Here is a 15,675-nt window from a genome sequence, read left to right as displayed (position 1 = left end):
ATATACATCTACAGCTGAATTTGCTCTTGAACTGGTTGAACTCAATAGAAAACAACGACACAACGATTCTGAGTTAGCAATATCATTTAATCTTTCCCCCTCAGCTTAGAATCACTGTTGTACATAAGTTACACTTTGTTTTCTCAATTTCACAGGTTCATTTTTTTCTCTCTTCAAACTTCCAGTTTGACCTCCCTCTCGTATCAAACGAAAAAAAAAAGCAGATTGTATTATACAAAAATGCAAACCAATTTTCACACAGTGAATTCTCTTACAAAGTCATAAAATGGCGTAATAATGGCTACATCCACATTGGAGGAAGATAATTCTAGACATTCCTTAATGGAGTATAATACACATATAAAAACTTCTTTTTTCTTGCTGAAATCAAACCTGTACCTTAATTTAAGAGATATTTTACAAGGGAGTAATCATATAAAATAGCCATTTGCGAATTTCCCCAGAAAGTCAGGGAATAAAATGTGAGCCTCAAACAGCAGTAACAGAGTTCAGTGGTCAAGGATGGGAGTGGAGGGGTTAATTATGTAAATGAGGGGGTTGAGGCAGCAGTTCCACTCAGAAACAAAAACACACAGGAGATTGAAATGAACATCTTTGCTATTTACTAAATAGTAAACCACCCCATTCGTCATTGTCATATGTCAGTTCTGCTAAGCTAAAGGCGTTTTAAGGCTCATTCAGACCTGCAGGGGACCCAGCAGGTAGAATCAGCATCGTGATAGTTTTGGTTGACTCGCACTTAGAGAAGTGAAAAACAACGTACTGAATTAACACCGTCAAATGTCGCCAATTCATGGAATTATAACTGCAGAACAAAATTATTGTGTGAATGTCACTCAGATACTCTTATAGCTGTTGACTACACATCAGGTCAGATGATGCTTTAAAGACTGTAAGACTTGTAGGTCAGTAAATTCACTCAACTATTGCAGAAACAAAAAAAAAACAAGAGAAAGAAAAAAAAAAAAAGCTAGGTCAACTTTTCCTTTAAAAATAATAAAAAATACACATTTTGCGTCAAATCATAAGAGATTTGCATTATTGTAGTTTCATAAGAAATTTTCAAAAACGGGGGGAAATCTACTAGAGTCCGTCTGTATGACTCTAAGTCATGCCAATTCAGTGTAAATTACTATTTTTGAGATCATCTCATGCTCCTAAAGCAGACAAGGTAAAGGAGCATTGCAAGAGGATTTAAGGCCAACCTTTCATCAGAGACTTCCTGAATATCCTCTTGTAGGGCAGGGGTGGGGAAAAAAACCCCAACACTTTTCTAATACCTCAACACTATCACCCAGTACAGCACACTTTGAGGAAAAAAAAATAGGGTACATTTTCTACAATACAATCTAGCACACACAAAACGTCTCCATAAATTTTCCAAAGTTACAGAATTTTTGTCTTCTTCGGAAGCATAGTCTATAAAGAACATCTTTGTTTGAACACAAAAGATTAAGTGAACACACATCAATGCGCACAGAAGTCCTTCGTCTGGGAAAGGATAAAGTCTGTGTTGGCAACCAGTGGACAGAGAACAAATCAAACAAAACAAAAAAAAAAAATGCTGATTCTAGTAGAGATCATTTAATATAAATGCTGAGCGAGTAAAATAAGAGGTGGCACATTAATAGTGCTTTAGTATATTAATGTATGTATACATACTCATATGTATAAGTGAGCTGTGTACCTAAACAATAAATGTAGCGAGGAGCAGCCAGAGGCTTGAAGTGTGGTAGGAAAATTTGAAGAAAATAAAGAAAAACCCAAACATCCACTATTCATGGCGCTGACTAACTGGAAGAGATGCCTATCAAATAACCCACAAAACATTTGTGTCTTTATTTATTTGACTCATCAGTTATCAGGGATTTGTCAAACTGTCAGTTTCACAGAACCCCTCGTCTGACCTGAACGAAGGCTCAGCGTTAAGCGACTTGCCCCGGGAGCGTCTCCTCTATCCTTCAACCGTTCAAACACAAGGACTCACTCGCTCTCAGCAGAGCTGTAAAACTGTAGCCCATCATGCTAATTGTTTACAAAAGGCAAAGAGCTCCGTGTCGAGCATCAGCAGTAAACAACTGACATGATGGAGAAAGAGCAATAATAGTGGCAATGGTGGTGATGATGACATTGAGGTGTGAAAAGGAAAACGTGACAGTGTGAACAGAATATTGTCCGACTCACCAATAAAGATGTTTAAATACACTCACATCTGCTATTTTTGCGGCTAGCTATATTTGAAAAGTCTGATGTGTTCACCCCTCAGTAACCAACGCTAATATCCTCAGCTGTAAACATGATTTCAAAAGTACTGTGAAGCTAAAAACGCTACAACAGTTTCCTTTCTACGAGTACAAAAGATAAGTCTGGGTTTTGCTTGGAATTCAACCATTTCATGACAGAGAGGAGGACACGCGTGCAACTCTATAAAGCCTTCACTAGGTAGGCCACACCCCCCAAATCGTAACAACATAAAGCATGAAAAAAATTTTACGAAAAAAAAAAACACAAAGGGAAGGCAACTTCATAGAAGTTAGGAGAACAAATGACAAGATAATCCCAATGGGGAGGCCTTTTGTGTGGCCAGATGAGAAGCTCTGAGGAGGGAAATCCTTATTTTACCCTGACAGACAAGTTTTACACTCATTCACTGGACTCCTGAGGCAGAAAGATGTACTCTCTCAGCCTGATCATTTGCATATAACCAGAAAACTCAACTGTTCTTTTTGAGCATGCTGCGAACGATTTCATAACATAATCTGCTTGGACTGAATGCAGCCCTGCGGCGCACGGGGCGAAAGCCGACCGAACCACATCAGGTCACGCCACGACCGAGAGAAGCACGGTAGATTCCCTTATAGAAAACATGTGGAAAGGTCATTATCAAAAAGACTTGTTGCAATCCTTAAAACAGAATGCTTCAATTAAATATAATATACTGCTTTCAAGTATGAAACAGATATATGATGTATTCATAAAATGCACTAATAAAAATCATACTTCTCGTGGCAGGTGAGGACGTGCATGTGGCGCTAAAGTGATTTCTAAAAAACACCTCGCGTTTCTGTTTCAGATGAATACTGGTGGAATACTGTTAATGCTTTTCCCTCCTCAGACCATCTAGATCTGGGCAACCACTCTTTTTTTTACGATTCTGGGGGTGAGTACCAAGCGACACACTTCCTACATCATCTTCATAGATCGTCAAATTGTAACAAGAGAGGTTCCTCAGAGTGCATGTGATGTGCTGTGATAGTGCTTATTGACCTGCTCCTTTGTATCTAACCGTTCGTCTACATGTATGCCAAAAACATCTGATATGAGGAGGATCAGGCAAATACTTAACAAATGTTTTTTGTGTTAATGAAAGATGGAATAGGCCTATCCTTGCTGAATGAAATTATAATACCACTGTCAACGTCACCACCATTTTCTCTTCCTAATATATCTATTGTGAGCCTTGTTAATCTGTAATCCCAGTACAAAAAAAAGAAAGAAAAAAAAAAATTAACACACACAAGAAATGTTATCATATGCCCTGGTTTCCAGGCAAGGAAAGTCATTAAAAAAAGCTCATTCACAGAACAAAAAGAAAGAAAATTCATATCACGGCAGATACTGCTCATCTTCTAAATAGAATGGGTGTGTGTGTGTGTGTGCCTGTGCATGCTTTTCAATTGAGCATCTTGTGTGTGTATGTGTATGTGTGTGTATGTGTGTGTGTCTGTGTGCAAGTGTGCACTGCCTAAGAGCAGGAATGGACGACGCCATTCTTCTGCATCTCTGAACCAGTGGCACCAGGATCAGAGCACATGCTCAACGCAGACGTCTTGTTGGTCAGTGACAGCATGGACCCGCCCACTGCACTTTCTTGCAGACTGCTGGAGCCGTTTGAAACCTCGCTGGATTCAGGAAAGAGAAAAACACAAGTGAGAAGAAGGAACACTGGAGAGAGATCAGGGTAACTCATACCCATTAGGGCTGCAACTTGTGATATTTTTCACTATCGATTAATATGCCGATTACTGTCAGGATTAACTGATCACTCTATAAAATGGAAAAAAGCTTATAACAATTTCTCAGAGATCATAGTGACATCATTCAAATTGCTTCTTTGTCCAACCAACAGTTAAAAATCAAGCAAATCCTCCTATTTAAGAAGCTGAAACCAGAAAATCTTAAACAAATGACTCTGTTGAAAGTTAATCAGTTATCAGAACAGTCTTTTTGATCAACTAATCGAATGATTGTTGCAGCTCTAATGCACATATAGTCAAATATGTGTATAATCACCCAAGAGCCAGCGAGATTTCTTCCAGCTGTGTCTTGTGCTCTGGTTGTCCGTTCTCTGCAGGTTTCATCTTGTACTGCTGAACATCATGGGCTACTTGGTTTTCCTGGTTTGGGGATGGACAAAACAGGCTTATTTTGCTGGAGAGACACTCGGCTACATATTCTGTTTTTGTTAAAATGTCGAGCTCATCAGATCCACCTGAACCCCAATCAGAGCCATGGCCTAGATTACTACAACGGATATTGTTGCATGCATATACGCACTCTTCTTAGTGTTTTAAAGTCCATTAAGAGACTTCTTCTCTCTCTCTTTTTTTTTTTAAATCAATAATTCCCCCTTATCCCAACTTTATCTAAGCATACATTAGCTCCCCACCACCCTTACCAAAGCCATCTCCCGGGTCCTCTTGCCAATCTCTCTCTCCACCTGGTGGAGCTCCAGGCTTAGCTGTTCACTGGATACAGCTGCTGTGCTTGCTCCCCCTGCTGGCCACTTGGCCTGCTGCTGCTGGGCTGCTGCTGCCGCCTGGCTCTGACTGGACTGCACAGGCTGTCCTGCCAACGCGCTGGCCTCCCTCTGCAGCAGCAGAGAGTTACTGGCAGCCTGGAAAGTGAGACAGGAAGTGAAGAAGGATGAGTGTGCATTTCTGGCAATTATCTGAAGAAGCGTGGCACAGTAATGACTATATTTTGAGAGTGACTAGACTAGGATGACTGTCAACCGCTGATTCATTTATCATGTGAAATGAAAGCAGGGATATAAAAAAACTTCTTGATTTCTAAATAATAATAAAAAAAATCATAATGTTTTTTAAATGCAGAACTTATCAAGTAGCAATATTTAATCAACTTCTGTACTTTCTAGACCTTTGAAGGTCCTCTTGTTAGACATTGAAATCATATGGCGTAGGAATTACCAGAAAAATGAGTTCCTGACTGGGAAAATTCACATGAACACCCTCTTAAGTTGGGACAACAAGTTGGAAAGCAGTTGAAAATTTTGGTACTTGGCTTTGAAGTTATATACGCAGAACACTACAGACCAAAGTAACTATTTGGTTGATGGTAAGAAATGTTTTTTTAATTCATGTATTGCGCATCAATTTTTTGCTCACATGTCATTTTTAATATGGTTAGTTGCCATCTTCACTGTAGCATCCATTTTGTTTACGCATTACGACTTAAAAGCTCCTGAACACATCATATCGAAAGGAGTAAAGACTTCCCAACTTGGGGAAATGGGACCACCTAAGAAGCATGTGGATGCATCATACATACCTCCATGCTTCGCATCTGGGTCTGTTGGTTGATCTGCTGGGTGACCTGCTGCAGCTCAATCTTTAACTGTTCTCTGTCTGGGGCTGCCATAGGTAGGCTGTGAGGGTGAAATACAGTGGGGAAAAAACTGCTTTAAAATCATCTCAGGGCATAAATTTTCATTTTTACACACGTATTTCTGATATCTTCCTGAAAGCGTGATTATCATCAAAGAGGGAAAAAAAACAAAAACACGCAGGCCTTACCGCTCACTTAAGTGTCCCTGAGAGGCAGAGGCAGCCTGGTGGGAGGGGTATGAAGCTCCACCCCATCCTACATGGCCTCCGTACGTGTATTCTGTAGGAGAGATGGTCAAATGGTTGTCAGAAATGTAATTAAATGACACAATTATGTGAAATGACCAAGTTGCAAAAGATCCCTGTATCAGTCATTAATACCTTGTTGTGATCTCATACCTGGCATAGCCATATGTTTAGAGTTTGGGTTCTGGGGAGTGGAGGCCATAGCCTGCACAGGGCAGGTGGTCTGGTAGCCAGTCTTTGAGGTGCGGGAAATGGCACCGAAGCGTGATACAGTGGGCTGGGGGCCAAACGGGATAATGGGGTCATCATCCTTGACTTCTGTACCCCTCCGAGGAGCCTCCAGTGATGGTTCTCTCAGATCCTTAGCTTCCACATTCTGACAGTGGGAGGAAGAGGGATATTAGCGGTTAGAGAGGCTGAGGCTACATGCACTTCACCTGATTCTCTACTGTTAAATAAACATTGTTTTTGTCTTGTGGTCTGTGTTCAACAAAACAAAACGTGTAGGTGTCAGGGCAGGTTACTTAGACAAACAGGATCAAAACGCATCATTTTCCCTACCCTAATGGAAAAAATACTGACAGGGTTACTAACAGATTTTATCCATCTGAACTCACCATCATCTCCATGGCGCCAGGAACCATAACGTCTTTGGGTTTGGCGTCCTTTGTGCCAATGTAGGAGCCAATGGTTTCACAAGACCAGGGAGAGTATTGCCCTGCGTAGTCAGGCTCTCTGCATTTCATCATGGTTTTGGAGCTCTCCTCCCCGTACTGCAAACACAGAATATACACAGAGAAAGTGATGTTACAAATACTTCCAGTACCTCTTTTTAACAATTACACCACAACGCCCATTGCAGTTCCTGATTCTTGAAGCCAGTTGTAGAGATGTATGAAATTCACAAGGTGCTAACCTCTGGAGGATAGTCGCTGGGGAAGGAATGGGAAAGAGTCGGGGAGGCAGCGAATGGTGGAGGGGAGATGACCTTCCTTTCCTCCAGCTGCGATAACAGCTCCTGGCGACGTCGGTGCAGGTAGTCAAGGCTGGGCTGCGAGCCACCATATGATGGTCCCTAAAACACACACACATGCTCAAATATTAGTGCTGAACAACTGGCATTTATTTTAGTGGTTTGTAGCTAGGATGGCTACACAAAGAGTTAAAGGCAAACCCCTGAAATCGACTCACCCTGACATAAGTCCTCATGGGTGGAGGGTGGGCACCTGGTGGATAGTAGCCATCTGGAGGGTATCTATCCCGGGCACTGGGCTCCTGGTGGTAAAGTGAATTAGCCTGTGCTGCTGAGGGTGGGGGGACATCCAGAGGGGCAGGGCTCATTCTGACCAGGCCATCCCTCTGAGATGGGTAAGGCTGTGGAGGGGGTGGTGGGCCAGAGTAGGCCCCGTGGCGACCCCGGTCATGGTGTGGAGGATGTGGGTAAGAGAAGGGTGGACCAGAGTGAGGGGCCTGGTATGGGCGCTCTGGAGGGCCGTAGCCAGGGTAGGGGTCCTGGTAAGGGGGCCCGGACTCACTGGGTGGAGGAGGATTACGCATGTAATCCCGAGGAACATACTGTGGCTGCTGGTAGGGGTACCCTGAGAAAAAAAAACAGCTTTTATTAACATGACCTTCCCAAATGATCTCTACGCAAAAAATAAAAAGATGGCAACTTTTCACCAGTCACAAGCGCAGAAGCGCAATTTACTCGACCCATACCTGTGGAGTATTGTGGGGGCTCATACTGAGAAGCAGAGGGTGGTGGGCGAGCGTCGTAGCACATCTCAGGGAGCTGTGGCTGTGGGTACACTGGTGAACCTCTGGCTACCACCGGCATGTGCTTTACCCCAGAGAGGTGGTCTGCTGGCATCCTCGGGTGGGCCATGGCATGAGGTGGCAGCTGCATACCAGGTTTGGGCACAGAGTCCATGCTACAGGGATAAATGTTAGCAATCATCATGAGTCATGAGTAATCATCAACCTGCAGACAGTTTTTCCCATAAAGCCATTATTCAAATATGATTCTACGGATTTGACAATGACATTTGTCCTGTCCTCGGTAGACTTATCCTAACCCCTTTGCATTGTGCAACCACTGAACTACACCAACTTTATACCGTTTAGTGTTTGCACCTGGTAGAGTTGTGGACAGCTTCAGACAAAATATAACACTAAAACATTAACAGAAGTAGAGCAGCAAAAAAATATTTTAGTAGTTGTCAACTATGAAATTAATCACAAACTATTCTGATAATCAATGAATCGGCTTGAGCAATTTTTTAAAGACATAAAAAAGGTAATAATTCTCTGATTCAAGCTTCTCAGATGTAAATACTTTCTGGTTTCATGACTCCTCTATGACAGTAAATCTAATATATTTGGAATTTGGACAAAACAAGACATTCCTAAAACTAAAGGTCGGTTATTCTTTCAGTACAAAACTCTTCTTTTTGATGAATATCGCAAATTTCATTTCAAGTATTTGATTTTTACTCCATATATGGGAACGCATTCAAAACCTAGAGAAAAGAAACTGCCTGTTCTTTGGCTGTCACAGACTTGAATGCACAGAGACAGCTATACTCACGGATCAGGTGGTGATCCTGGGGCATTGGGACTCCCTCCGTCCATCTTCATGGGTTTACGCAACAGCTCATACGGGGCTTCGGTGCCACGGGCAATCAGCTGGGGCAAAGAGGGTGCGCCGTTGGTGAGGGGCGAAGGCTTCCTGGTCACTGCTACATCGAGAGGAAGGCCGTCGTCTGGCATGAGCCCTCCTGAGCCGGGGAGGCGAGCTGCCAGACGCTTATTCATCTTACGATACCTGACGAAACAGAAAACAAAGCACAACATGTTTAAGAGATGCTTAGTGGTGTGGGAACGGTTTCATTTTACCTCAATATCTAATTTTTTTATCTAAAAAGGAGAGAATGCTACATGTTGGTATTTGTCAAGACTCACTTCTCCAGTTCTTCCTGAGAGTGAGCAAAGGTGCAGCTGGCTCCACGAGGACAGCCTCCCTTCTGCTTCATGTCACGACACATGTATGTCTTGTACTTGCTGTGTTGAGGAGGCTAAAAGAGAGACACCAAGTATTATTGAAACAGAAAGCATTTACCTTGTGTCATTACGGTTAAACCCTATTCAAGGAGGTTGCCTAGCACAACAACAAACAAAGCCAAACACACAGGTGTTTAAACATGACAGGAAGAGCAGAACTGGGTGATACTGATAACATCTATTTCACCACAAAGCTTAGGAACGGCTTCAAAGTGCATCTCTACAAGTCTTATCATTGATGTATTAATGGTGGTAGTGGTAAGACTATGACCTCCAGTCAGTGTATCCTGGATTAACTCGGCAACGTAAAGGGACTGGGCCCCATTTTTTCTGTGGTCCGTTGCATAAACTGACCTGTTGAGGGTCAGCTCCTTTCTTGCTGTGGTTCTGAATGAAGTCCACCAGGCCATGCACCACTGTTTTCACTGCGACCAGCCCTTTCTCGAGCTGCTCCCATGTGGGAGGGGGAGCATCTGTGGAGAAAATATTATGTAGATATGAGAAAAACAGACTTTTATCAAAGTATTAAAATCAAAAATGATTCAAAACGGAAACAAAATGTATTTAGACAAGATACACTAGAATAATAGGAAAGATGTTGGAGAAAGAATTGAAAAGATGCAAAGGTCATTGTGTGGTTTCCAGCTTGTGACACTGCATCCTTATGTCTATACAAAATATAGATTCCTGAAGTAGTTTCTCACCAGGACTTGGATCAATGTTTGCCAGTAGCTCCAGGTGAGGCCGCAGCCTGTTGAGGTTGGCTGGGTCTCCGGTCCTCTGCAGAGCAATCGTCAGCTCCTGAACACTCTGAGCGAAAGACGCCGGGGTCTGCAGCTGCGCCAAAAGAAGACAAGAACATGCTTTTATATGTAAGGAGATAAGAAACTCCAACGTATCGCAGAACACACAAATCATCTATGAAATATACCAGAATACACTATGACGTGAAAGCAAACAGTTACATCTCTTACACACCTTATCTATGATAGACTGCATGTGTGACTTGTGAGATTGATCTCCATATAACAGAGAGGACCACTGGTCAGGTGCGATGCGCAGCCCACCCTCCATGGCAATCTGAACTATCTGAGAGTCGTGCTCGCGCCGCAGAGCCTCGTAAGTTCTGAACTCCTCTTTAAGCTGCATCAGGGATGAGTCCTCATCACGTTTGGTAACCTATGTAGACACAGAAGGAGGTAAAGAGTGTATTTTTGTGTAAGCTTTGTCCTCTGCCTTCTTCTGCAGAGAGCTTTTTATGACATGCAAACTGACAAACTTCAGCCAGTGACATACCTTGAAGCAGGAGGCCCTGTAGAGGAGCTGCACCACATGGCCTATGCTAGTTTTAGAGGCCTGTGGGAAGCGCGGCTCAAGCCTCTGGACTACAAAGAGAACCAACACCTTCCTGGACAGAGCAGAACCATCCTCTAGAGCGAGAAGGACCAACTTTAGAGCTTCCTCCTGCATGGCTGGGAGAGGACAGACATAAAAAACCATCAGTGACAATTGAAAGAGAGGTCTCGTCTCACTTTGCAGGTACGGTAAGGAAAATGACATACCTGGCCCGAGAAACTGACATCCTCGTGCACGGACAGCAGCCCACAGATTGGAGGAGAGCTGCTGTGGATTCTGGTGCTGCAAGATGAGTTCGGTGACAGTTCGTTCGCCCAGAGAGCGGGCAGCTCTCATGGCTCTAACACGGCCCTCCTCCTCCACCAGCTGGCAGTGGACCAGAGTTACCAGTTTCCTCTGCATGGGCCGACTTAGCATGCTCTGGGCTGTGCTGCTCAGACCCACACCTGGTGAGAGGTTAGAGATGACGACTGGTAAACCAAGAGGATATACACTGAAAACACAGCTCACAGCTCTGACTACACAGATAATGCCCATATTACAAACAGATTTGTCAGAAGATCAAGTTCTTTGTAAGACATAATCCTCTTTGTTGATACTAAAATGTGTCAGGCAACGTTTAAAGAACACTGCATGTGTCACGTGGTGCGTGCGGTCCAATAAAGCCTGTGGGTTCAACAGAGTAAGTCTGTTATTTTTTTAAACGTTGTCATTGAATTAAGACGGGCGCAGCGAGAAAATCAGCAGCAATTCTGAGCGACGGGATTATTTTGTTTGATTTAATTTCCTTACGTTTAAATAAACAATGATTAAAGCACTTAATTTACTCATTTATGATGAGAAATGAGCCTTTTTCAATGGTTTCAATTAGAAGTACATTTTGCATCAAGCTTTTAATTCAGTCAACTATATTCAGTTAACATGGTCAGTGAAAAATCAAGGAAGTTGCTTAAAATTGGCACCCAAACAAAGAGCAATCAAGGACAGCACCACCATTAACCTTTTTAATGTTGCCACAGGAGCATGTTGTGCTTTATTTGCAATGTTTGCAGAACAATTATGCAGTTTTAATGCAATCCTGCCAACAGACACTAAGGTTAGTCTTTAACATTTTATTTCAGGTGAACAATTTAGCAAGAGCTCCTTTTAACCCTCTCTGCTCTTTGAAAATATAATCTGAATTTTGTAAAAACTATTAAGACCATCAAGACAGTACTATCCCTATGAAACAGCCATTTATGAGAACTAGTGATGAGATATGTCTCTGTGATATATTAACAGAAAAAGTAGTTCTGCTTTTTCTATTGACAATGACAATTGATCTGGCAACAGTCCAACTCGAACAACAAAAACTATTCAAAGCCTAATCAAACATCTAATATCTTTGTTTATCCCACGCATGACATGAATCACACAATAGTAGAGGATCACACACGCTAGTTTTGATATTTTCAACTGATAACAAAGTCAGAAATGTAAATTATCTGACACATCTGCCATCTGTAACAGTGTATCGTCCGTTTATGGCCTAGTGATATCATATCCACAGCTTCATGAGGGGAAGTTTTGACTGAACTCCGGGTTCATCACTTGTCAGGCTGATGTTCTTTTAAAAAATGTTTGTCCTTATGGAAATTACTGACTACTGTTTTGTATAACTTTAGTTTTCCATCCCTTTCTTGTTCCTTGTGTGACATTGACATGCAGAAAGCACAAACTCACGCAGCACGTTTTTTAAAAAGGGAACAAGGCCACGACCGTCAACATTCACCTCGCAGCAGCATTCTCACATCTCAAACCACATGGAACCGCCAAGAATATCGGGGAGCATACTTCCCGTGTTAAACACAACTTTCCGAGTTTCATTTAAAGGAAACAAGAGTGTCAACAGATGATAATAAAGGCGTAACAAGCATGTGTTTGTGTGTTGTACCTCTGGTGTTGCTGAGAGGTTTGAGGTAGAGGGCCAGCTCCTCCACACACTGCCTGGCCTCCTCATAATGCTGCGAGTCCTCTGGACTGGTAATCAAGGCAACTGGCTGAGCCTTAGGAACCTGCAGGAGGACAGAGGGGGGAAATAATTAGACAAATATCACATCACAATAGCTGGAACAATGAAAGACACACAAAAGAACAAACATTTGACAACTATTGCATTGTACTGAAGGCGTATGCCACATTTTTTGTAGGTCAACACTGAACTTAACATAATCACAATTTAACATGTAGCCAAGACACCTGAGAGAAGCATTTATCTAATTATCAGGGCTTCAGGGTGCGACTAATGTGATGAGTAACTACATTAAATAGTATTATTGGGTGCACCGGTGCAGCCGGTATGAAAAGTTAGTCTGGAGCCTCCATTATGTTTCTATTTTAATGCTCAGGCTGTGCCAATTTAGAAAAAAAAAATCAACATGCATTAAAACTAACCAAATAAGTCTACCATCTTGACTTCAGACCCTTAGAGATATTCAATGCACTCAGCTATGAGACAAGACATCACAGCCATGACTGTATCAGACAGCTCACAGTCAATGCACTGACGTTATCCATTATCATGCGCCGTATGGAAACTTGGCCAACAAACCCAATACGCCATTAGCTGTGCCTCACCCTGTTGGTCAAACACCACCTCGGAGAATTACAGCTTCACTGATCTGTTCCTCAGTAAACCAACAGAATTAAAGTCATTGCTCAACGCCTGAAGCGTGACTCATAATAGGAATCTCCTCGCTGTGCGCATCATGCAACAGCACTTGCCCAACACTCTACTAAAGTCCATAAACAGTAATTACAAAAAAGAATCGCAGCGTCGACTCATGAATGGCACATTAAAACTATTCAAACACACCCATGAGCTGGCGTCCAAGAAGAGCTTTGCATAGACGTCGCTATCTAATAAAGCACACAAATAAACAAAGACACAAGTCTCACCTGGCCTCCCACCAGCTGCAACAGGGCCGTGTTGACAGGTAGCTGCTCGATGTCTGTGCTGATGGCCGTCTGGTCGAACGGACAGGCCTTGCGGTGCAACTTGTTCAGGCACATCTTGCAGACCGTGTGTCCGCAGCCCAAGCTGATGGGCCTGCGAACAGTCTCCTCGAATGTCTGCGTGCAGATCGGGCACAGCAGGAACTCTGTCCACTGTGGTGCTTGGACTGGCATGATTATATGTTTGATGGGACACGAGTGTGTGTGTGTGTGTGTAAATGTATGTAAGTTTTAACACAGAGAATAAAGAAATCAAATAATATATATATATTTATATATGGAAGATTCCACTGGAATCAAAATGTTTTCTTCCGAACTCAATCGTTCTTAAATGTTCTCACACATTGTGGATTTTGGATCACATCGCGTGATGAATACTGGAAAGAGAGAGAGAAAAAGGGGGATTAACAATGAATTCAGCACATCTGAACAGCCACAGTGCAGTTTTAAATGCTTATTATCTCACATTACAACACAATTTAACTATATATATATACAACTATATAAAGATGGCTTTGTTGTGTATGAGTGCATCTGCAGCTGAGATGGGCATTAAAGGCCAGTGGAAGTGCAAAGTAGGATTTTGGGAGGACTACTGATACTCGACTACGTTACAAATCAAAAATCTATTATCTCAAGTCCATTTAGCTCTGACTACTCGTCGGTACGCGTTGTTCAACCGCGACACAAAACCAACTAAATATGAAATCAGACGTGACACAGCACCTATCTGTAAAATACAGAGGAAACAAGCGACGGAGAAGGATCAAAACAACTGCTGTGTGGCCTACTTACAAGAGCTGGTTACCACTATGACTATGGACAAAGGGTCCCGAAGAGGCTAACAACCAAGTCCCTCTGCGCTATCTAACTTATCGTGAAGCTAACGTTTGCTAACACAGTTGGGCAATTGTACTTCTGGTATCAAAGATTGTTATCATGACTGTGATCACCTTGATTTTTTTATTCCACGCGCATTTGTAATGTTTTGTCAGGAACAAGGCGATACGTTAGCTAACTCGATAATTGTAGGTAACGTTAGCTTACTTTTAGCAAGCTAAGCTATGGGTGGCTAGTTTGCTAGGTTAGCTAGCGAGCAAACGTCGTCTGATTTAAAAAAAAACGAAAAAAAAAACACTGTTGCTAAATTATCGAAAACTATCCACTGGTTGGTCATGAAACAGCTATTATTGTTAAAGTTACCGTGATAAATAACTCACAACACTGCCGAGAACATTAGGTACCATCTCATGTATTGGTTTAAGAAACGATAGCTACAGAAGAAGCACAGTGACACTGGAAAGTGGAGCCATTTGACTCTCAACGGCGAGATTATGTAACGCTAGCATCCGAAACTACCCAGCAACCCAGCTGCCTTCACCATATGTGTATTTTCACCAGGCGCACTGACGCTAATTTTTTTACTTGTGTCCAAATGTTCAGGCTCGTCGCAGAATTGTGTTTTGGACACGTTTTCCGAGACGAAGCTAACTCTTGTCGTCGGACTGAGCACAGAAGGCTAGCAAAGCCCCAGCGAACAGACCGCACTCCTCCCTCTGGTAGCAGTTAGCTTGTTAGCGAGCGAGCTAGCTACCGTTTCGCGTTAGCAACAACTAGCTATCCATAGCTATGCGTCATTAAACGTGACTTAAACAAAATATGCAACTTCTACTCGTAGTTTCCGTCGGAACAAACAGATCGTTGTTGTCGATGCTACTCACTCATTCCAAAAGACTTGGAAGATTTTCATCTTTCTTTAGGAAATTGTTGCGATATTTTCTTGCCATGTCGACTGTGCAGCTTAGCTGCTGCCGAGGTTTGGGGAGGGTGTCAACTCGAAAACAGACTCGCTAGCCGGTTACAGCTAGCTGGGCGAGATGTGTGTGCGTGTGCGTGTGTGTGTGTGTGTGAGGGGGGAGTGCGAACAGCGCCCTCTGCTGCTGACAACGCGCGCAGCCACACAACACACAAAACTGAGCAGCATCTGCCAGAGTCTGATCACATCTGGGGGGGATTGTGACAACTGGCAAGCAGAGCATTGTCCCCAATTAGGCTGCTGTGCACGATCGCACATGTGTGTGTGCGTGTGTGCACATGCATGAAAACAGAGTGTGTGTGTGTGTGAGAGGGAGAGAGGGAGGGAGAGAGAGAGAGAGCTGGGATGAATTGACACAGAGGGAGGGATCAGCTGTATTGACAAATAAGACGACAGTTGTTTTCCCGATGCAAAGATTTTGCCATCTATCCTCCAAAAACACACCCTCCTCATTCTGGGATCATCGGGATGTCTCGTGCACGGCACGAGCTCGGGGCTGCCGCCTTCATTAAACCATGTTTAGTTTAATTTGTGTCTCTTTTTCATTGGCTCGTT

At 42.9% G+C, this 15,675-nt stretch overlaps 1 protein-coding gene across 1 annotated transcript; it reads right to left on the bottom strand.

Annotated features, from left to right (window-relative positions):
* Window positions 1–66: 66 nt before the first annotated feature.
* rc3h1b (ring finger and CCCH-type domains 1b) lies at window positions 67–15,141 on the bottom strand. The gene is made up of 20 exons (XM_073490810.1): window positions 15,026–15,141; window positions 13,248–13,681; window positions 12,244–12,364; window positions 10,517–10,756; window positions 10,251–10,426; window positions 9,933–10,133; window positions 9,659–9,791; window positions 9,309–9,427; window positions 8,856–8,968; window positions 8,482–8,718; window positions 7,614–7,825; window positions 7,086–7,492; window positions 6,811–6,969; window positions 6,512–6,667; window positions 6,048–6,270; window positions 5,838–5,928; window positions 5,593–5,689; window positions 4,700–4,918; window positions 4,315–4,418; window positions 67–3,923 (listed from the first exon to the last, which is right to left on the bottom strand). Exons 2-20 carry the CDS (start codon window positions 13,476–13,478, stop codon window positions 3,767–3,769), a joined length of 3,396 nt encoding a protein of 1,131 aa, XP_073346911.1. The 5' UTR covers window positions 13,479–13,681; window positions 15,026–15,141; the 3' UTR covers window positions 67–3,766.
* Between the last annotated feature and the right edge of the window lie 534 nt (window positions 15,142–15,675).

This window comes from Pagrus major, chromosome 21, assembly GCF_040436345.1.
Source record: "Pagrus major chromosome 21, Pma_NU_1.0".
Lineage (NCBI taxonomy): Eukaryota > Metazoa > Chordata > Actinopteri > Spariformes > Sparidae > Pagrus > Pagrus major.
Note: the sequence above shows the minus strand (reverse complement) of the source record. Positions and strands in the feature narration are given on the sequence as shown.

Excerpts from the sequence above, each read along its gene's own strand:
- rc3h1b (XM_073490810.1), bottom strand. The coding sequence starts at position 13,478 with ATGCCAGTCCAAGCACCACAGTGGACAGAGTTCCTGCTGTGCCCGATC. Across the intron at positions 10,757-12,243 it reads ACCTCTCAGCAACACCAGAG|GTGTGGGTCTGAGCAGCACA; the intron begins GTACAACACACA and ends ACCTCTCACCAG. Across the intron at positions 6,271-6,511 it reads CTGGCGCCATGGAGATGATG|AATGTGGAAGCTAAGGATCT; the intron begins GTGAGTTCAGAT and ends TCCCACTGTCAG.